This window comes from Ochotona curzoniae, unplaced genomic scaffold (assembly GCF_017591425.1).
Source record: "Ochotona curzoniae isolate NIBS_2020 unplaced genomic scaffold, NIBS_Ocur_1.0 patch353, whole genome shotgun sequence".
NCBI classification, from domain to species: Eukaryota; Metazoa; Chordata; class Mammalia; order Lagomorpha; family Ochotonidae; genus Ochotona; species Ochotona curzoniae.
This window is the reverse complement of record NW_024466921.1, coordinates 603,299-627,193: the sequence shown is the minus strand read 5'-3', so window position 1 is coordinate 627,193 and position 23,895 is coordinate 603,299. Positions and strand designations below refer to the sequence as shown.

The 23,895-nt window shown below is 39.2% G+C and overlaps 1 protein-coding gene across 2 annotated transcripts in view; it reads left to right on the top strand.

The window, feature by feature from the left end:
• The first annotated feature begins 1,634 nt into the window (after positions 1-1,634).
• Positions 1,635-23,895, top strand: part of LOC121167249 (limbic system-associated membrane protein) — a 611,964-nt gene continuing 589,703 nt past the window's right edge. For both annotated transcript variants that reach the window (XM_040996668.1, XM_040996667.1), the window contains exon 1: positions 1,635-1,828. In XM_040996668.1, the coding sequence (XP_040852602.1) occupies positions 1,674-1,828 (155 nt within the window). In that variant the 5' untranslated portion in view covers positions 1,635-1,673. The remainder of the gene's footprint in view (positions 1,829-23,895) is intronic.

Genomic DNA, 23,895 nt, shown 5'->3' with positions numbered 1-23,895 from the left:
GTCCTTGACTGATCCATCTTTTCTCCCTGGCTTCAGTACCCAGAGAATTTTCCAGTGGTTTGGAGACTCTCACTTGAGAGATTAAGCACGTCAACCCCTTCCAGTCTCCTTGCTTGATGCATGGAGCAGGATGACTTGTTATGATGGCCTGCCCGATGCTCCCTGGAATGTGGTACTCAGCCTCAGTGTCTCCCTGGAGACAGAAAGTGCTCTGATGCTCTGATATAAACATCTCCTTCCTTGTAAACGAATAAGTGGAGAAGCAAGTACCAGTAGGGACTTGGGTAGCCACAGCAGTATGCCCTTTCAACAATAGCCCTCAACAGGCATACTCATGTGTAGGGCTGGGTGAGGGTTTCCTGGAGAGTGAAGTTGGTTTAGGGATCAGGGATCAGCTGCTGTAGCTGGCACTTGGAAAAACAAGCCAAGCATTCAGACTACAGACCACTCAATACCAGCATTGTCTGCAATCTACCCTTCTTAAGGGGGTTGTGTGAGGGGGAGGAGGATGATGGAAGGCCAGAAAAATCAACCTTTTTAACCCTGTACAAGAAAGTGCAGGAGAGAAGAAAGGATGAACAGCATGCCAGTGTGGAAAGCCAGTTGCCAGGAGTGGTTGGTTGGAAATCTACTTTGTCTTTTAAGCTCACACTCCTCTGTCAAGTTGCTCCTGTGTTTGACACTCCTTTGCCAGTCCTTCTGCACGTGGTCCCTCATCCTGATGCTTTCCTATCCTCCTGTTTGCATCTCTCCTTGCCATCTCCTTTTTCTTAAGTCCCTCACCCCCACTTTCTCCTTTCCTGGGCTTTCCCCTTTCTTGGTTCACTTAGGTCTCTCTTTTCATCCCCTCCTTTAGAGCAACCCCTTTAAGCTCCATTGGCTCTTCTTAAGGAAATCAGCCAGGCCTGGGACGGAGCTGTTGTCCTGACAACCTAAGGAGCATCAGGCTTTCATTGAGGCTTGCTGCTGAAGCTGCTGCTGCTGCTGCTACTGCTGCTGCTGCTGCTGAAGGGGGCAGTTGTGCAAAGCGAGGGGCCACGGTGAAGGGAGGGAGGGGGATGACGTGGAGGGGCCGCTGAAAGCCAGCAGGGTGGGGGGAGGTGCCGAGCCTGGAGAGCTGGAGCCAGAGGGAGAGCTGGGGAAGGGAGGAGGGGAGAGCAGCTCTGAGCTGCCTCTACCGCTGCTGCCGCCACTGCTGCTGCTACTGCATGGTGCCTCCACTCTTACTGGCAGGCTCAGGGCTGGTTCCCTCTCCCGCCCAGGAAAGTGGGTTACAGAGGAAGGAGCTAAGCTTGCTCGCTGCCAGAAACGCACAGCCACCGGGAGACCAGAGCAGTCCAGCCTTTCTCAGCTCTCTCGCCTTCTTTTCTAGTGGCTTCTAGTATTTTAGAAATTTGGTTCTCTTGACTCCTGGCCACCCTCCTGTCTCAGCTTGGGTTTTGGAGAAGTCTTTGTGAAGTTAAAAAATAATAATAATAAAATAAAAAAGTGGAAGAACACGAACAAGGGAAGAAAAGAAAAAAAAAAAACAAAAAACGGCAAAGTGGCCAGGATCCCAAACTGGCACAGCGTGTCCTGCGTTGTTGGTGGCGGCGAGCACTGGGCGTGTGAAGCCCCTGTTCGTGGCCAGCAGCGCGCCCAGGCTCGGCTCCCGAGGACGCCCGCCGGCCACCATGGGCGCCCGAGTTCAGCCAGATCGCAAACAGTTGCCGCTGGTCCTACTGAGACTGCTCTGCCTTCTCCCCACAGGACTGCCTGTCCGCAGCGTGGATTTTAACCGAGGCACCGACAACATCACCGTGAGGCAGGGAGACACAGCCATCCTCAGGTAGGGCTTTCGGGCAACTTTTCTCCACGTGCATCCGTGTGTGTGTGTGTGTGTGTGTGTGTGTGTGTGCTCTCTATGATCTCCTGGAACTCTAGCTCCTGGGCTGCCGACGTGTGTGTGTGTGTGTGTGCGCGCTTCTTTACTCACTGGAGGACAGACAGAGCAGCCACTGAAATCCAACGGAATCGTGGTCCCCGTCAGGGACTAGTGGCGCTAGTTAAATGTTGTTGGGTCCTTAGGATAATGTTTCTTATCAGAAAGCATTCAAACTTCAACTATGGCATTAGAGACCTTTGGCCAGTTGTTCTGTCTTGCTCTTTGCTAATGCTTTGCACTTCGGGATTTCTGTTGATAGTCTTTCCCATGGAAAGAAGTGTTGTTGAATGATGGATCTCACTGCGTGCTACACGGTCCTGGTGCTGCTTGCTGCTTGTTCTGCCGTGTGTGTGTGTGTGTGTGTGTGGGTGGGTGGTGTGTGTGTATGCGCTCATCAGGGCTCTCACTCAGCCCCAGCAGGAGTTCTGATAGAGATGACTTCCTGTAAAAATCTTCTAATTGACGTCAAGGGCAATAAATCAATTTTAGAACTTTGGTTGATTATTGAGCCTGTTTCTCGAATGTGGGTGAAAAATGAACCCAAGAATGCAGAGAGGGAAATAAAGCAACTTGCCAAATTGCTAGCATTTAAGAATGAGAATGTTAAGCACAGAGGTTGGGAAAGAATTAATCTAGCATAAAATGGATATTTCAAATTGATTATTGACTTCAAAGTGTTATCTCTCTACCATTCTGCCAAACTCTTAAACATCATTTGGGATTCAATTTTGGAAGGGAAGAGTCTCAAGTCCTTGGCATTTTGACCCTTGAAAGGGACATTGAAATAGTGAGAGTTAAATGGCACCCAGTTTCTAAAGTATGCTAAGCTTTGTTTCATGCATTTCTCTTCTGTCTTTTCCTTGCCACCCTTGCTTTTTTTTTTCTTTCCTTAACTTTCTGGCGGATAGTAAAACACACACACACACACACACACACACACACACACACACAGAAAAGACATTTTCCTTTGAAATCTTTTAAAATCTCATTTGCTCCAAATAAAATGACCCAATGTTGGTATGTCTAGCTATTATTGCCTGTGGAGGCAATAAAAACAGTATACGGAAGAAAATAAACCTCTAATCTGTGTGCAAGGAGCTGATAGTGCACAAACCTTGGGGCATTGGGGAGCAGTTCTGTAGCAGAGTTGCCAACAGCAGCAAAGTTTTCTTTCTTTTCCCAGAAATAAATTTGGTTGGCTGTCACAGTGTGTCCTGCTTTGGGATCTGTAGCCTTGTTAGCAAGGAAGGTGTGTGTGGTGTGTTGGTGTGTGTGATGGTGTGCATATGTGTGTTGTGTATAGTATATGCTGCTCCATGTTGTAAACTAAGTAAATGCTCACATGTAAGCATTCCTCCTTTCATTTCCTGAGCACTGGGTGATTATGAATCCCGAAGAGCCTACTACCCAAAGCAGATTTTCCTTTCTAGTTCTTCAGACTTGTAAACCTGCATGTGTGATTTATCCTCATAGGGTAATAAGATTTATAGAGCAATTTATCTGTTTGCAAGGGGATTTTAATGTGATACAGAATTTTTTTTTTCAGACAGCCGTGCCTTCTTAACTGCTAAAATTCATGCTTGCCAAAATCATTAACCCTTTATTATGGAAATATTCCTTAAACACAGTCTTAGACCCCCGCCCCCCTCACTACTAATTTCCAGATTGGATACTAGACAAGTAAAAACCCTGGGTGTGTACAAGATTTTTTAAATGGATATGAGCTTTCTAAGATCTAAGTAAACATCTGAATCTAAGCTATAATATTCTAAGAGTTAGATAAGCATGAAATTGTTGATTTAGAAGAATAAAGGTATTCTTATACTTTCAGCAAAACACTTATACGCAGAAGTCTATATGTATAAGCAGTGGACTCCCTATATAAGTATCTGTATATGATAGTTTGTGCCCTGTATATATGTACATGACTTAAATACATGGTGGTTTGTAAACATTGCAGTTTCAGCAGGCATTGCAGTATAGAAACGGGAGTAGTGAGAAACGTTCACAAATACAGAGTCATTACTCCCTGGAAAACATAAGATAGAAAACTGTACAAACAAGTTGCCTGTGAGTCCACTGCTTCTTACGTCCTGGCCTCACATGCCCTCTTTCTTCCTCCCTTTGCGGAGGACAAAGCTTTATTTGGGGGTTGGTGAAGTAACTAGGGAGAGAGATCCCTTTGTTTTGCTAGCTGACCTTTTTCTCAGTCTCTTTAACTGAGTCCAATATGCTTTGTGGGTCAGTTTGCTGGTGAAGAATGGTGTTCTTGCTTTCTGTTTGCAAGTCCAGCCTGGGAAAAGCCTGTTTCCACTTTACTTGTAATGTTTCACTTGGAGCCTGTGCTTCCACAGGAGGAGAGGAAGGAGAGAGTGAATCATTGGAAGGCACAGTAGATGTTTGGCTCTGAGCAAGTGAAATGGCAAGGAGGGGGAAAAAATGAAGAAAACCATCTCAGTGAGACTGTGTTCCTGAATAATCTGAAATGGCATTGGTGGACAAGGAAGATTTGTAATTCTGGTGATCCAGTGACAGAAGTTTTGCTGACAGTCCCTATAACGTTCACCTTCAGTCTCTTACTTTCACGATGCAAGTAGCTATTTAGGGAATCAGTGATTGTTTTTGCATGTTTATGGTCTTCGGGATGAGATTACATTTAGTCTTGGTGTCTTAGTATGCAATTTCTCTGTTTTGGAGTAAAAAGGTTAAGATTCTTCTGACAAGCCTGGAGGAAAAGAGAGAGATTCCTAAATGCATAACTAAATCAGTTGCTTCTCAGAAGAGAGTGCAGATCTTTGTGAGGAATTGTGTCAAGAGCAAAGGTGAAACAGTCAGGGTTTCATGAGTCATGCAGTCTGGGTGCAGCAGCAGTAACACGTGCGGTTCCCTCTGAGCCGGAAGGAATGAGAATCTGCCTAGATACTTGCATGCCCAGGAGCAGGTGAGATGCTCCAATCCATAGGACTTCACCTCTGATGCAGTTGCAGGTGGTTGCTTGGGTAGGGCCCACCTGATCCACTGCCACTGTTGACAAGCACAGGGTTGTATCACTTAGTTGATGAGATGCTAGCACTCATCTGTACAGTTATCCAAAAGCACTCATAGAGATCCATCTTATGCTCAGTTTGGGTATGTGAAAGTCATGCACTTCTTTTAGCGCGTCAAGGAAGAGATGCAATAGGTAGCATTCAAAACCAATCTGAGACTTCATTTTTAGTGATCTTGTATTTTCCATATTGACAACATACATCTGGGATAATTGCACATTACTTGGCCCTAAAGAATCATGTTAATTACATAATGTGTTATTTACCATGTATCTGTTTACAAGGCAGCTTTGAAAAGATTACATATACATGCATGTTTGGACATACAGTGTTAAGTTTACATTTAACCAAATTCAGGAGCTTCACACCATTGTTATTTTAATTATTCCAAAAATGGAGATTTTAAAAAAATTATTTCAATTTTAATCGCATTTGATGTTTGTGGGAAATTATCAAGTTTTAAAGAAGATAGTATTTTCACATTTCTATGTAAATGTATAGTGTAAGAATTTAGAATCTAGAATTTCTAAAGAAACTGCATAAGCAAAGAATCATTAATTTTTAATTTTTCCACATACTGGTTCTCTCTTACCACAGCCCCCAACACACATTTGAGGAAATGAACAAAATGACAAAACAAGGTGTGATTATCTGATAATAAATTGTAAGAATTTTGTGTAGATTTCCAGGGAGGGAGTAGTTTCTCATCTGTATTCTTTCACCTGTGGACATGTGGAGTACCTGCATTCACTGAGGCAGTGGCAACATCCAAACTCCTGACATAATATGTCATTTTCTACTACTTGAAATTGCTTATTTGAAAACCAACTTGGTGAGTAAGGGTCTGCAGGAAAATAAATGGTGATTATAATTTTTTGTACCTAACCTATTAAATATAATAAAAATAAATTGGCTATAATTGAAATTTTAAATATACAAAACTTTTTCCTAAGGGTGTAACAACATGTACATATATCTGTATATATCTGTATATATGTATATATACAGACAGATGTATGCATATTTCTATCAGGTGAATTTGCAAATTGTCTAATTTGCTGTTTTTTTCTCTTATGAAATACGTAACCATGTATACATACTTAGATAAGGATAATTTAAAAACCTCGTGGAAAATGAAACTGCGACATGGAAGGAAGGAGTAAACTATATTCTTAAAATTGTATCTATGAAGTGTATTAAGTCTGTTTGTGTTAGTAATACATCAACATGGGAAGTGTTGAGGATAAAATGGAAAACAGAGAGGTTCATTTTATCATAAAGAGGTTTCAATTCCATGCATCACTTTTCATAATGTGTGTTGCCTGAAGCTTCTCCCTTTCCACACCTGTAATTTATAAGACAATCACTTTTCCTGTTGTGTGTTAATTTGCTTGGGATGAATTATTTGTGGAGTTTTTGAGAGAACTGCCAAATGTGACTGACACATCCACTAAGTCAGCTGATGAGAGTTAAATATTCGTGTTTTTTCAAAGCTGATTCCCCTCAATAGGAAGCTCAACCCATAAAGCATTAGTGCATTTTCCTGTTTTCTCTTGGAGCTAAAAGCACAAGTGGCTGTGACTCACTTGATAGGAGGCTGCCTGCATGTTCTGGCCCTTCTCCTTTTTCATCCCTGAGCTTAGAGATACTCTCCATTAGGCCATGACTTCTGGGATATAGTCATTTGCCCTGTTCCTTTCTGAATTTCCTGCCTATTAGTTTATAAGACCAAGATCAGGGTGCTAAATTTGGCTCTATCCTTGCACACTATGACTTTGAGAAAATCCCTTAAATATTTTGAGCCACAGTTTCATTTACAAACTGCTGAAGCTGTCTATTTTAGTTACCCTACAGGGTCATTTTAAGATGCTCTCAAGAGGTAAAGTGGGAAAGTTTGTTGAATAGTGGAGTGCTACACAAGCATAAAGTATTCATGGATTTTTCAACTACATGCAACGCGTTGTTTAGATTTTAGGGAATTCCATTTTTAGGTCATGTTGAGCAAATTTGGGAGTATATCTTAATTACAGGGAGGGCTAGTTAACACACAAATGGCTCAGCCTCCACCTTCAGATGTTCTGATACAGGAGGCTTCTGACAAGGCCTCTGAGCATTTGCATTTCCAACCAGTTCTCAGAGGGTGCTGATGCCGTAGGTCTGGAACACTTTCTGCAGAACCACAGATTTGCTGCTTCAAGTGTGGTCCGCAGATGGGCATCTGAAGTGTCAGTGTAGTTGCTTGTTAAAGACCAAACTCTCCGGGTGCATGCCAGGCAGACTAAATCTGAATCTGCCTTTTCACAAGCTCCCTAAGTGACTCAGAAGCACACTGAAGTCTGAGAAGCCCCATATTGTATGATTCATCACTTTCTTGTACTTTGCCATCAAGTGGGGCGCTTCTAAACAATACAGCAGCCATGTGTCTTCCACTCTCAGAAGTATTGATTTGATTACTTTGAAGGAAAGACCTGCTCATAGGTTGTTTTTTTTTTTTTTGATGATTCTGATATGTGCAGTAGTCAGAACCATTGCCTCACCGTGAGAAAAATCTCTTTTGCAAGCCATTGTCAAGACAGCACTTAATTTAAAAAGTGTTAAATACTGAGATTTATGTTGTAGTTTAGCAGTACAACAGTCAAAGATGTACAAGTTTGACCGGGACGAGGGAAGAGATCACCACAGAGCTGTTTCTTTGCAAACAGTATTTACTTACTGCACTTTCATGAAAACTGCAGCAATTTGACTTTAATATGGATCTAATTTCTACAAAATGCATTGAAAGTTTTAAACTTTGAATTTTTGTTAAAAAAAAGAGTATATTGTCCTGTGTTCTCTTATCATTTCAGTAAGGGAAGACAGAAAATAGTTCTAGTTTATGGTTGTTTTTGTTTTTAACACTCTTTTCAAGGGAGTAAAGACAACATTTAAACATGGAAAATATCTTAGTACTGACTTATTCAAACAGGTTGAATTCTATGCAGTAACTTTGTCATATATGTGAATATATGTTTTGAAAAATAATGATGCTAGTTTGTAGAATTCATCTCAATTTAAATGATAATCTTTACTACAAGTTTAAATACAAGTCTTTGTGTCATAGCTAAAGACTTTTCAGAGTGTTCAGTAAGTATTGAGAAAGCACTGGGCTAGTATGAAATATTAAATGATTACTTTTTGTTCTGCACAAACCATTTATATGAGCAAATGAGTTGATATTAAAGTGTTTTATAAACTAACATTATAAACCAATGTAAACTTTCAAACTAAGTAGGCATTTTTTAGGAAAATGGGAGTAAGTGGTTAACATGACGGTTAAGATATTGATTAGAATGCTCATCCTATATCAGAGTGCCAGGATCAGAGAACCAGCTCTGACTCTTGATTCTAACTTCTTGCTGATGCACACTTTGGAAAACCATGATGGCTGAAGTAATTAAATCCCTGCCACCCACAAGGCAGGTCTGGACTGAGTTCTTAGCAACTGACTTTGATCTAGTCCAATCCATGCTGTTGCTACCATTTAGGAAATGAGCCGGTAGATAGGAGTTTTTTTCCCTCCTTTGATTTTCTGCGTCTCCGATTCACAAATATATTTTCAGCATTTAAACATGTTGTAAAATCCAAGAGAGTGAGCTTTATAAAAAGAAATGCATGACAGAGAAAGAGAGAGAGAGAGAAAGAAAGTAAGCAAGGGAGGAAGGAAGAAAGAAAGGAATGAAGTATCAGTGAAGACGCCCCATCCCATATTAGATTTCCTGGCTTCAAGATATGGTTCCGATTCTGACCTCCACTTACCCCCGGTACAGACCCATGGAGGCTACAGTGATGCCTGTCCCTCATGTATATGTCTCTGCCTCTGAAATAGAAAATTAGACATTTAATAGAATGAACTTGGTATTTCTGATCATTTTCTCTAACTTTTTTTTTTATTTACTTGCAAGTCCTTTAAAGTTGCAGATAGTTTAGAGTATAATTGCGTTTTTCTTCATGAGTTGAGGGCAAGTGAACACATTTTCTTATAGTCACTTGTAATCAAAATGTAATCTCAAGTTAATTTGTGATTAACCTTCACAAAATAAAACCTTTTACTTGAGACTTAATTACTGTAGAAAAAACACATAGAAATTCAGAGCAGGAAGGACCTTGGAGGTTAAGCAGTCCAGCATCTTGTTTTACAGTGATTTTACTAAGGAGAGATACATGTAGGCAATTGTCCAAAATTTTTAGTGATCATTTTAGAACTTATGTCTCTTACTTCTCACTTCTCAGAATCCTCAAGATTATCTTCTCAGCTTTCTTTCTATGCTACAGTATGTCACTTGCTACTACATCCAAAATTATGCTGAAATATCTATTTCCCTTCCAGTCTCTGCCTTCTTTCCCCCTTCTGTCTTCTCCACTCTTGTTCTCTCTTTACCTCTCCTCCCCTCTCTTTCTTCTGTCTCTCATCCCTGAAAATCAATATTGCATGCACCATGAAGGATTATTCAGCAAGAGCTATTCAAGGAGCACTTTACTTTTAACCCAGAAAATCACCCGAACTTCCCATGTCTACTACCTGTGTAACCCAACTGAGGTTTCCTCCATCCAACTGCAGCTTCTGGCTTTCTGGCTTAGCATATTCCCAGAGCTGTTCTTTGATTTGGCAGTGGTCCCAGGATCAAACACCCAGCTTTCCTAATTTTTTTAAAGGTTCTTTTTCTTCTTCATGCTACCATCTCTGCCAGTCATTTAGACATCTTCTCTGGACTCAAGCCTTTTCTTTAGTTAGCTTTAGTTGGGTTCCTAAAATCTAGTTTTTTGCAACAATCTTCCACCTGTTAAGTCTCCTACAACCTTTTGCTCTCAGGGAGAACCTGGTTGGGATAGGTGTAGTAAGATCATGGTCTAAGTAACTATTTTGAGTTCTTGTTTTAAAGGATTTATTACTTATTTTTTTAATTGAAAAGTCAGATATACAGAGAGGAGGAGAGACGGCAACAGCCAGAGCTGAGCCAATCTGAAGCCAGGAGCCAGGAGCTTTTTCCAGGTCTCCCACATGGGTTCAGCATCCCAAGGCTTTGGACTGTCTTCTGCTGTTTTCCCAGACCACAAGCTGGGAGCTGGATGGGAAGTGGGGCTGCCAGGACATGAACCAGCAGTCATACTGAATCTTGGTGCATGCAAGTCAAGGACTTTAGCTGCTAGACTGCTACACTTGGCCCAATGGATCACTCTTTTGCAAACTCGTAGGATATTCTATAACTTGTTGTCATAGGAAATTTTTTAGTCACGCTCTATATTTTTTTTATGATTTCTTGGATAGATAGAGGTGGTGTTGAGAGCTCATACGTGCTTGTTCACTTCCTAAATGTCTTCAACAGCTGAGGCTGAATTTGGAAACCATGAACTCAATCTACATCTCCCATAGGCATGTCAGAAACACAAGTACTTGAGTCATCCCTGCTGCCACCAGAGTCAGGACGAACAGAAAGCTGGAACTAGGAACAAGAATTGACAATGAAACCCAGGCACTCTTATCTGGGTTGTGGGCATCTTCACACCTACACAGTTAAAACCTTTGGAAAATGATAAAACTTACTCTCTTCTACAAATTTGTATACACTTTACTTTGAACTAAGAATGTGGATGAACGGCTAAACTTAGAGAAATTGAATGGAGATTTAGCCCTAACTTCCATGTGGTGAAGATCTTGTATGCTCAGCCCTACCACAGATGCCTCATATTTCTGGTGTGACTAAAACATGGTACTCAGAGCATTTGGGGCAGGTGAGAGTTGAAGCTAGGGACATTCATCCTGGGTTATCAAGAGGCCGAAACACAGTAAGGGGAAACTAACAGGTCAGCAACCTCCGGTAAGCCTCTCAGTGAGGAAGGCAGGCGTCACCGGGAGGTCTATCAGCTGTTGTTGCAGGCACAGACAAAGCCTGGGGTTTCAACAGGGAATACAGTCCTTGAGAAAAGGGCAAGTTGAGCAGGCAGAGAATTCAGCAAGATGAACACGGACCACAGGCACATAATTAAGACGAGTAGACAAGTTACTTGGTCAAAATGTAAAAGAGAGGGATTCAGGCAGGAGAATCAAAACTCCGTGTCAAAGCTTTAATAATCCAGGGGGTGACAGTGACTTGGGAGTGACTATCAGAGTCCTGAGTTCCACCTTTCTAAAGTTCAGGATCATAAAACCTAGCTTATCCATGAGACAGAGAAGATGGAGCTGAAGGCCCGAAATAGAGTAACGGTGGCTACTACTTGCTTCTCCCTGCCTAGCTAAGTACTAGATTACATATTCAGTGCATTTAGAACTTTGAGAATGGATAGCCGGCATGACTACATACTTGAATTCCCCTGAGTATTTGAGGTGGGCCTGTTGTTTTACCACATCAGTGCAGATATCTTTCCATCCTGCAAAGATGCCTAATAACCCATAGCATAGAGTAAAAACTCCTCAACCATCACAGAATCAGAGCTGCCTACAGTCTCTGCTCATGAGAAAGTGAGTGTACACAGATAGTGTTTGTTCATACTTTCGTTCATGTCTAGTTAGAAACTCTTCCTCCTCCCTACCTCTCTTCTACATATTCTTCTGTACATTTGTACTAAGGCACGGTCTTGCCTTGCCTGTTCTTCACATTTCAAGACTCTGAGGGCTGTATCATTTAAGTAAATTTCCCTATTTATCCCATGCTGCGCTAATTGCCCTATTTTTTATCAATGGCAGCCTTGCCATTTTTCTTTCTTGAAACATTCTGTTCACTTGTTTTTTTCTCCCAAGGATAGACATGTTATCTGCATTTCCTTTTTATTCCAGAATTTTGCTTAATGGCCATAAATGTTCAAATAAATATTTTCCACCTGAATTGAACATAGAGGAATGGGCATACTGCCAATTGGATAGACTGGAACTTGATTTATGAAAGAGGAAATAGATTAGAAAGAGACAAGGGTGATGGAATATGTTTTATCAGTGAAGTTAACCATTGGATTAACTATGGATGTTTGACAAGATATAGTAGTAAACTAAAGATGGTTTGTACTCTAAGTTTTAGTAGAGTAGATAACAGGGCATAGTTAGAGATACCCTTCACTTTTCCCATTCCAGATACTCTTTTAGTATGGCTTTCCAAAAAATGAGGGAGGTAGATGGGTGATATATTTGGACGAAATTTAGAAGCTTTAGTGTTAGAGACCTGGGGACCCAGTACAACATGCTCCTTCTTTGTTAGAGGAGCAACATCTGTTGGAAATAGGAGTCAGTTACATGTGACAAGAAACATCCCATGTCAGAAGAGCTCAGCATCCCAGTGACAGTAAGAGAACAAAGAATACACTCTTTCTGGATTTCTGTCTCTAGTGGTGATTGATGTGCTTAGGGTCTATATTATAGTTTGGGAGGTTCTTTAAAGTAGTGAGATTGCATGCAACAGGGGTGTTGGTCTCCACATTTTCTAGCATGTTGTGAAATGAGGCAAGCAAGTCACACTTACTTGACTAAAATTAATTGCTCATCTTGAATTCCAATGTCTACCTGAATTTTGCAGTTTGGAGCTCATTACTCACTCTTGGCAACAGCTGAAGGTATACATTCCTTTCTGCAAGCCTTATTGTAATGAACAGGACAACTGGGGGCTACAGGGAAGCCTGTAACTGAAGAAAAATGTAGTCTGGCTTCCCAAACATAGCCAACTCCTCTGTAGCAGAGATAGGCAAGGTCTTGTTCAAGGCTTGTATAAGGCCTGCAAATTCCCAACCAGAGGTGAGACTTGAAATCCAATAAATCTGTAGCAGGCTATTTCTTTTCACACTGGTAATTTTTGTATGGCCAATGAATGGTGTTAAAAATATCCAAAAGGCTCTATATTTTGCCTAAAGGTAGTGCTATTTTTCTGAAGCTCTGGTTTAGTTGTGTTATTATTTGTTACACAAATCTACTAGGAACAAACGTAAAAATGATAACAAAACAATCCAGTTCAGTACCAGGTCATGTATCACAAGAATCTGTATGAGTAAACATTGACTGAGGAACATAAATGTGCTGGCTGGTTTTTGAGTACCTTTAATCTCACCTTCCTCTGACATGTATCTGAGAACTCCTCCTATGATGGAACTTGAGCCACAAAGGATTGCCTTTTTGTAGCTGACTTTGGTTGTCCTGAGGTAACCAAACTTATCATTTAATGCATGTACATGATGTAATTGGGTGGACATATGTTTGGATCAGCATTTTATACTGCTGAATCTCTAACTTAGCAGATGGATGGATTTTTTCTTTGACTCTCTAACCTCTGTTCTTCTGTTTGACTCTTATGTCCTTAATGTGATGAACCAATCTTTACCACAACAGTGGACTTCCTGAAGTCTGGAGGATATTAAGGGTTTGCATAAACCTCTGGATTGAACATCAAGGGATTTATGTCTTAGTTTTCCTAAAACTTTTCACTGTGTAAAATCCTGAACTAGCTTCCATTATTCCAACACCAAAATAGATATAATTCATATTTGCCTCTTTAAGTTGTTGATTCCATGAAATGACATGGTTTTTGTTGCTGGTTTTTTTTTATGGTTGAGTACATGAAAAGAAAGGCAAGAAAGAAGTGGGCTGATGGCATGGTCACAGACATGATGAATTCATAAATTACAAATATGTTAGTGCAATATATTTTACAAATACTCTTCCACTGATGCCTTATTTTTGCATAAAATGACAAAAACCCAAAATCTAAAAGTAAGAGTCTATATTTTACAGAATCTGGGGTGATGTATACATAAGTTAAATCATGAATATACTGACTCTGCATTTTATCTTTGAATACAAGATCTCATCTTATTTTTAATTGACTTTTGCATATATTCTGAATTACATTATCATGCATTGCTAAATGTTTCTGCCAAAAACAGACCTAACATATAATGATGCTCCATATGACTATATTGCCAGGCAATACAGCCATCTTGTTTTATGTGAGTGTACTTTATGATGTTCGTGCAATAGCAAAATTGCTCAAGGACATTTTTTTTTCAGAATGTATTCCCTTTGTTAAACAATCCATGAATGTGTATAAAAAGGAAAAACATAAATGTCCCTTTGTATGTACATAAAATCTACATATTTCAAATATGAGTGTGTAGGTTATTGTGAACTTAAGTATAGTTTAATAGTAACTAATTTGAAACACTAATGATGGGAAAATTTATTGCAAAAAAATAAAATACTTTACCAAAAATGTGGATAGATACACTCTTTTTTTTTTTTTTTTTTTAGAATTTATAACCTACGTTAAATCAGCTTGGAATACATTTTTTTAAGAGTTATTTATTTGTTGGAAAGTCAGATACACAGAGAGGAGGAGGAGAGACAGAGAGGAATATCTTCCATCTGTTGATTCACTACCCAAGTGAGTGCAATGGCAGATGCTATGCCGATCCAAAGCCAGGATCCAGGAACTTCTTCCAGGTCTCCCACACGGATGCAGGGTCCCAAGGCTTTGGGCCGTCCTCGACTGCTTTCCCAGGCTACAAGCAGGGAGCTGGAAGGGAAGCAGGGCTGCCGGGATTAGAACCGGCACCCACATGGGATCCTGGTGCGTTCAAGGCGAGGACTTTAGCCACTAGGCCACGATACCAGGCCCAGATACAATATACTCTTAATTTGATTAATATACTTTATTTTTAATCAATCATTTTCATGGCTGGTAAAATTATTTTCTGAAAATATACGTTTAATGTTGCTTATTTATACTAGATGTTGGATATCATGAAGTTCTTAATGAGAAAAACAAACATTATTTTTAAAGAAGGATTTATTTTATTTGCTAGAAAGGTAGAGTTACAAAATATGAGAAGCAGAGAGATTTTGGTTCAATTCCCAAATGGCCACAATCACTGGTTCTGGGTCATTCCAAAACAAGGGACCAAGAGCTTCTTCCTGGCTTCCGTATGAGTGCAGAGGCCCAATGGCTTGAGGCATCTTCTGCTGCTTTCCCAGGAACATTAGCAGAGAAACAGATAAAAAATGGAGATGCTGGGACAAAATTGCCACCCATATGGAATGTCAGCATTGTCAGCGGCAGCTTCACCCTCTAAGCCACAATACTGGACCCTAAACTGTTTCATCTGTCTTTTGGCTGTTACAAGGCAAACATTAATATTGCTTTAGATATGAGAGGAATAGCTATTTTTAAATAGTTATTTCTAGTTGTGATTTCAAGTATAGAGTAAATTTCCATTTTCTTTAAGTTATCAAGAAACTTGGAGATCTCTCTTTTTAAAACAAAGATTGATTTTATTTTATTGGAAAGTCAGATGTACAGAGAGGAAGATCTTCCGTTCAATGATTCACTCCTCAAGCTGCCTCAGTTGCCACATCTGAGCTGATCTGAAGCCAGGAGCCAGGGGCCTCTTGCAGGTCTCCCATGTGGATGGAGGGTCTTAAGGCTTTTGACTGTCCTCGGCTGCTTTCCCCCGCCACAAGCAGGGAACTGGATGGAAAATGGGGTCATCAGGATTGAAGCCAACACCAAATGGGATCCTGGTGTTTGCAAAGCAAGGACTTTACATGCTAGGCTACTGCACCAGGCCCAATTTGGAGACCTCTTAATAACAATTTTTGCTGATGTTGAGGGGATATCCACCATAAAAAGAGCAGCATAAAAACAGAAATTAAATATTAATTTTTCTTAGTAGGTAAAGAGATGAAAATTATGCTCTCTATATTTTGCTAAATGTCAAAAGTCCAAAAAATGTGAAGAGATGATCAGAGTAATATAAACAAATTCAATTATAAGACCCAGATTTTTATACCCAGGGTAACAAACAACTTAAGAGCATCCTTTATATAAACACCAGTATTCACATCTGAAAATCAATAGAAAGCAGAACCAGTTTACAATGTTTATGTTATAATTATATTATATTCATGATATTATATGTCATATTATATATTTATTATATTATATATTATATTAGATATATGATGTTATATGATATCATATAATTAAATATATCATATTTAGTTATTAATAAAAAAATTAAAGTCAGCCAAAAACCAAACACATATGTATACAAAATCTAAGTGTTAAAATGTAATTTTAAAAAGAGTAGGATAAGAAAACAGTGATCACTGGAAGCCAACATCGATTTCCTATTAAAAACATTGTACAATATTAAATAAGTTTCCTTCAAATGAAATAAGATTCCAAATTGTCGGGTCCAAGTATTAGCTTTTACTCTCAGTATCTACCTTTCACCAAGTTTCTGTCTAACAAGTTATAAAAACAGGTTGTGGGTCCAAAAGGAATAGGATTTTGTCTAAATTTAGTGACTGTCAGAGAAATTATGTCAGATTGATAGAAATAGAAAATTTTAGAAAAACAAGATGGCAGAATAGGGTAAGGGCACTTTTAAACAGATGGAGAAACATTAGCTAGTGTGAAGCAGAGAAGGCACATTCCAAGAAATAGGAGAGGACACAATGACAGCAGAAGGGCACCTGGAGACTGACATGGAAAAGCAGCAGACACAATGGTGTGGTGCTGCACAGACCAATATCCCAGCATCATTCAGCAAGTAGCGATCTGAATTACACAGGCAGCCAGACCTCCACCACAATGAGGTGAGAAGAGACATTCACTGGAGCTCAGGAGGTGAACCCAGACAAAGAACTGCCCATCCTGCTGGTCTGTTTGACTTGACCAGGAGCAGAGACAGAGTGGCAGATCCCAGACAGGCAGTGCAGAAGCAGGGTGGTTTTTACAGCCCCCTAGAGTCAATTTGGGTACCATTTTGTCTAGCGAGATGATGACTATGGGACAGGATTGAGCATGCACTGAGCTGGGAGTAAGCTCATTTCTGGCTCAGTTACCTGCAACAATGTGGCATCTGACTGGTTCCAACCAAGATAGATTGGGTAGCCCTCAGACCTGATGGCCAGCAGATCAAGAACTCTAGTAGTGGCACATCAGATGCCATTTTGTACAGTGTGGCAAAGATGTTAAGACTGCAGGGACAACAGTGAGCTGTGCATGTGCTGAGCTGGGAGCAAACTCACTGAGCTCAGTGCATTGCACTGGTCCCACAGGGAAAATAATACTGACTTTGACATCATATGGGTTAAAATTGGGCTATGTGGCCTCCAAAACTAAGGGCCAACAAGTTCCAGCGAGATCAGCATCACTAACAACCTAGTTATGTAGGGCACTTTATGTCTCTCTAATCCTAAGACCTGCTTGAACCAAAAGTGGAAGAAAGGTCATGCAGACATCTGCATCCTCATCACAGAATCACAGGAGGTTGTATATGGTGAGGTAGGAGCTGGGGCTGTGGAGATCATGGTGAAAGTCTAACATAAGAACCCAGACATGGAACTTGCTGTAGGGAGTAGCACATGTTATTGCAAAGAAAGAGCCGTGTTGCATCCACAATATGTAAAATCAAATTGTAGACCTGTGGGTGACACAGCTTAGAAACCTGCTCTAAGGAGAAGAATCTGCTAACCAGAAGTAGAGTGAACAAGAGCAAAAGAAGAGACAGAGGCACAATGAATATTACTGAAGACTCCTCTGTTTTAGCAAAAGTTGTTGCCAACCTCAAAGTTAACTAAGAAATACGTTGATAAAATGGGAGATACAGAATTCAAAACACTTGTTTTAAATTTAAGGAAGATGTCATACAGGAAATGAATTAAATGAAAGCTGATATATCAAAATTGAAGAATGCAGTGGAGCAAATCAAAAGCACAGTGGAGAGTTTCCAAAGTAGAATGAATGAAGCTATATAAAGAATCTCCGCATTGGAAGATATTTCCTGTCACTAGGGGGAAACAAACAAAACAAAACAAAACAAAACAAAACAAAAGAGCTGGAAGCAGAGCTTGGTCAAGTTAAAAAAAGGATTCAAGAATTGAAAGACACTATTCAAAGGACAAATATAAGAATTATTGGAGTCCCCGTAAGTGCAGAAAAAGAAGCTGGGTTTAAAAATGTATTTGATGAAATATTAAATGAAAGTTCCCCTAATCTAAGGAAAGAATTGAGAAACAACATCCAGGAGGGGCACAGAACTCCCAACAAGATTGATTAAAAGCGATCTTCACCATGACAAATGATAATCAAGCTCTCTTCAATCGAACATAAAAGATCCTTAAATGTGCACATGAAAAAAAAATCAACTGACATATAAAGGAATGCCAATTAAATTCACAGGAGACCTCTCACAGGAAACGCTATAGGCAAGAAGAGAATGGAGCAACGTATTCCAGATTCTAAAAGGAAAAATAAATAAATAAATAAATAAATAAATAAATAAAAGTTTGGCCCGAGATAACATACCCAGCAAAACTTTCCTTTGTCTTTGAAAATGAAATAAAATTATTCCACAGTAAAGAAAAGTTAAAATATGCCTCTTCCAAACCTGCCCTACAAATGATACTTAAAGATGTTCTCTTGACAGAAGAATAGCACCCACCAAAACCAAAGGCAAATGTGAAGAACATCCCAGTAAAATAACAACAGAAGACTAAATCAATAAACAACCCATTGCTAAAATGACAGGACCAAATTACCACCCATTCGTATTAATCCTGAATGTAAATGGCTTAAACTCATCAATCAAAATTCATAGATTAGTAGACTGGAGTAAACAAAGAAAACCCATCCATATTTACAGGAGACATATCTCACCAGTAAAGATCAACAGAAACTATATCTAATGGACTTTGATGTTTTCTTTCTTTTTTTTTTTTTTTAGTTTCATCTCTTCAAAACGCGCTCATTAACTTCCTCACTGACTCATATATCACACAACAACATCATTTTCTTCAAAAAGATTCCTGATTTTTTCTTCAGCGACACATTAGTAATTCAGTAGCATGTGATTTAACTTTATGGCATGGTAAATTTTTGTGGTTTTTTTTTCTGTTGATTTTTTTTATTGTGGCTTTTCATTTAAGGAGATGTAGAATAACTTTGTAATGGATACTATCAAATCCAGATATGAGGATGCAATGCAGTGTGAATCTCTACTTCGAGATCAAAGATGGAATCTGGATGAAACTGTTAACTATAATTAACAATAGGGTGCTGGACTCTGCCATTGTCCATGCTTGCAATGATGGACTCTATATAAAGAAATATACTATAGTAATAATATAGGGGAACTCAGTGGGTGGAGAGGGGACTTGGGGAGGGAGTAAGGGAAATCCCAGGACCTATGGAACTCCATCATAAAATGGTAATAATAATAATAATAAGAAGAAAATAAGAAAAAATGAAATAGAGAATTTCCTTAGTCTGTGTTTGGTTGTATTCTATTTTCGGAGACAAGCATAAGAAGGGAACTTTCAAATGTTTGTGATACTTACAAGGGGTAACCTAGATGTTAGCTGGTAAAATTATAATGTAAATATGAATGAAAATGATGAGGAAGCAGATTGTAGCACTCTATGAGTGATTGAGATTTGACCATATCTCATTCTAGAAAGTGGAGCTAGAGGCAAGGGTGTTTATTTGTCCACATCCCATGTGAAAGTGTTTACCATGAGTATTGGTTTTGCTTCTGATTTTAGCTTCCTGCTAACGCACATTGTGGGAGGCATTAGGAGATGGTTCATGTATTTGAATCTCTGCCTTGCACATGTGCCTTACACGCTCGAGATCCAGATGGAATTCTTGGCTTCTGGCAGTCCTGGCTTGTGGAGATCAATGGGAAGTCAAGCAGCAGATGAAATATTTTAAGGATTGGATAAAGGAAAAAAGGAAGGAAGTAAAAGAAGGATTTAGAGTAGTTATTTAAATAAAAATAATTTACTTAAGGAAATCAGGCTAAATCACTTAAACTGACTATTCAGGTGGCATATTTGAAGTGATGCTGCTTCTCAGCCGAACGCTCATCTTGAACTATCGCCAACACTGGTCACTGGCCTTGTAAGCATGGATGGATCACTTTTGGGTTTTCATTGATCAATGATGGTGATCATAGTGACAGTTACCTTCTCCTTTCAGAAGGTTTTCTGAGAGTGAATAAGATGGGCTTGCAATTATACCATTACGTGTGTTTGTATTTATTTTCTAAGTGCCAGTCTCTTCCACCAATTGGAGTGGTTTTTCTTTCAAGGAAGTAAATTTTCAGGTGACTGTGTCTAAACAGAGAGTAGTTGATCAATGAGAACATATTATACAAAAGAGAGACTTCTATATAGTAGAACATTGAATAGGCTGATTTTCCAAATATCTGCTCTCTGCTGGTACATATATTCTGTTAGTCTTTAATATTCTGGATTTCTACTCTAACTTTTCATGTATTATATATGCAACTATTTTTTACACTTTTTTCAAAGATTCCATTGTAACTTCAATTGCTTATAAAAATTGTCATTCAGAAATATGTTCTCCAGTAATTTACAGTGGGTTTTAGTATTCATGCCCCTACTATTTTATTTCCATTGGAAAATTTGCAAACATTTTGAGAGAGAGAGAAGCTGTATTTCATTAAAACTGAAAATCTATTTAGGTCTTTCATCTTCCTATGTAGAGTAATATTAAGACAAATCTAGTCTCAGAAAGTTACTTTTACAGTCAGCCAGCCATGTGGAAATTGATAAGATTAATCAGGTCAAATGGTGACCTCATCTCTTACATCTTCTGACTGCTTCTATTACTTTGGCACACATGTTAATATAATTTTGCCTGATGTTCACCCTATGGTTCTGTACATCCCACTGTGTGTGTCACCTCGCACTGAGCGTTCTGCTGCCATTTGAATTTGAAAATTCTCAAAGCAGGATTTCTTATGTTAGCACTCACATCTTTATCCAGGGTCAAATGCTTGATCAACATGGCTTGGACTGTGTACTTCTCTAAAGAGTAAACTTGATGTCACTTCCAAACCCCTGTTTTATACTGGCTCTCTTTATCAGGCCTTGAGCCTTACTCATCCCAGCTTCCTCAAAATACTGAAAGGACTCACCTTCCCAGCTGTATGATCTAGTTTTCTCTACTAATTACCATAGCATCATTAGCGAAGGTCTTCAGTTTACAGCAATGCTTTTGTTCACATCATTCCTGCACTTTCGTATCAACTACCTTCTCTCAGAAAGAACTGAATTTCTTACCACTTGCTGCTGTAATTCAAATAGCCTCTACTTCCACTTCAGCCCACAAACACACCCATCCACCTATCTTGCTAAACTATGTCTCCACCTCCTGCTGAATCCAGCTTCTTTCACCAACAACAGCACTTTTGCTTTCTTATGTTTAAACTGTGTATTTTCTTAATGTATATCTCATTGGAGTGTGACTTTTCTGAACCCGTGAGGGAAACAAAAGTTACAAAGCAGTCATCTGAGTTTGAACCAGTCTCTTCATTTTGTGTCCGACATGTCCTCAGTTAGCACTTTCTCATTGCCTTAGCACTGCTGATGGTGAAAGATTCACAAGGTAGCAGAGCTGTGTGACTCTCAAGTGCATAATGTGGCAGTTTAGGTAACCGTTGTGATAGAGCTCAGAGAGTTAAAACCAAGAAAAAGTGGAATTGAAAAGAAGAAAAGATGGAGACAGGGTAATAACCAGCAGCTTAGAGGAAAAGATCAAGTATCAGGATGTTAGCAAACCACAAATAAACTCCATTCCAGAATGAGTTATCCATGCACAAAGCTGAAAATAATCCCAGGAATGTCATAATCTTCCAAGGGAAAATCTATGAATATTAAAATGAAAATGCGATTTGACAGATGATGATGATGACAGGAGTTCCTAAGAATCATCCAAAAAAGTCCTGATTATGTCAAAGTTAATTCCTTGAGAATTAAGTCTTGGTTTCATTCACTTTCAGGCCTAAGAGAAAAAATGTATGCAGTCAATTCCCAAGCTAATAGTTTTGGGGGAGCTGCAAAAGTGTTTGAAAGTTTCCAAATTTCCATATATATCTAAGGATTTTATATAGTTATCCGATAGCGCAAATGTAAGTTAATCATTGGTTTTCAAATGCTGCTATCTTTAAAATTTAAAATGCATTTTAATTTTTCTGATTTTGTGATATGTTTTCTTAAGCTGTATATTTCCATAATTTTAAACAGGCAAAACATTACTTTGATGACAAAGGATCATATTTATTTATTTATTCCTTATTTAAATGGCAGAGAGACTGAGAGAGAGGACTGACACAGAACTAGTCAAAGAGAGTTCTTCCTGAAACTCAACACAGTACTCCCAGGTATGAGGCAGGGACCCAAGTGCTTGAGTCATCATCTGCAGCCTCTCAGGGTGCCCATCGCAGGAAGCTGGATCAGAATTTGAGGAAGTGGGACTGGATCAAGTTGTTCTGATAAGGAGTGTTGGTTTCTCAAGTAGCACCTTAACTATTAGAACAATATCTGCCCGGAGAAAAGATCTTAAACAGAAAACTACCAGACCATCATAGGCCATGCACTGATTGGCCATGCACTGATTGGTCAAATTAAGACATGGGTTGGAAATGGAGATGAGAAAGTTATAATGATAGAGGAGACAGCTAAAGGAAGAATTCCAAATTAATAAGTTAGCATATGAACAGAAATATAGACATGGATAAGTGTGCGGATTCCAGCATCAGAGGTGATGACTTGAGTCACTGCAGCCCTAGTGCTGTATTTCCAAAGTAACTTGAGATGCCATCCAGTTCTCAGAAAGAGGTGACCATTGGTTAGAGATTTGGGAGAACTGTTGGTTAAGGAAAAGGTCTGAGTCACACTGGGATGTCAGCTGTTTTTTTGTTAGAGGATAGTTGAAGCTATGAATATACATGAAATTGTCAAAGGAAACAAAGGTACGTGAGTGAGTTTACACAGCCTTGCTTTGTACTCTGTGAGGAATAAATGTCCAACATCAGTCAAGCTTATGCTTTGGCCTCCTTACATGCATTGACTGCTCCATAAGGCTTAGTTTCTAAATACCTCTAATTTTTAATTTATCATTGAGTTTTTTTTTTTTACACACAAAAAAACCCTCTACACAGAACCTGCTTTTGAATCTCCTCTTATGGTTCCTCCAGGCACTTGTACAAATGAAAAGTAAGTAGCACTGAGAACAGTGTCTTCCTAACTGTGGTTCAGATGTCTATTACAAAATTGCTATGGGCTAATGTGTTGCCATAGACATTTATAATAAATGAGTCAAGTCTTAAGGGTTGCAATAAAATGTGAATGGGAACAAAGAGGATGGGAAAAAAAAAGCTGGGGATTTCAATAAAGAAGTGAATGCACGAGAAACAGAGTGAACCAATCTCAGGCTGTGAACTACCAGGAAAAAAAAGCATGCAAGATCATTGTTTTCAAGCATCTTGGTATACTTGTTTACCTAGAGGAAGTTTAGTAATAAATATAGCCCACCATACTGCACACTACCTTGGCTTATAAACCTTCCTTATGAGATACAGCCTTAAAATGCAAACCTGGGAAATACAATGAGATGATGGTCCCAGGGTTCAGGACAAATAGAGAAGATGCAGGCAATCACAGAAGATGGATTCACATGACAGATTTGGTTTCTCAAATGCACTGCAATGTAGTTAGGGTTTTATTATTACTATTATTTTGCTTTTATTTTTCTTTATACTTTGTGAATTTAATGAGCTGTCTCTAAGTAATGGGGCTTCCTTATTCCCACTGTAATCACTATTCCAAATCCTCATCAGTGTGCAACAGTATTACTGAATTCTGTCTTTGCATATATTGAGTTCTTCTCTTTTACTACTTACCAGAATGAGTCCTGGTAACAAGTAGTGAATAAAATGGAGCTTTTAGTTGTTTCTTGGGCTTAATAAATTAGAACTGGTCTCCAGTCTGTGTCACATCATCCTCAATTTCATAGGATCACTGGTTCTATGAGTGTGTCTTACATTCACCTTCTCTTAAAGTCAGTAGTACCTCCTGGTTTACAATGAGTGTCTTTACTT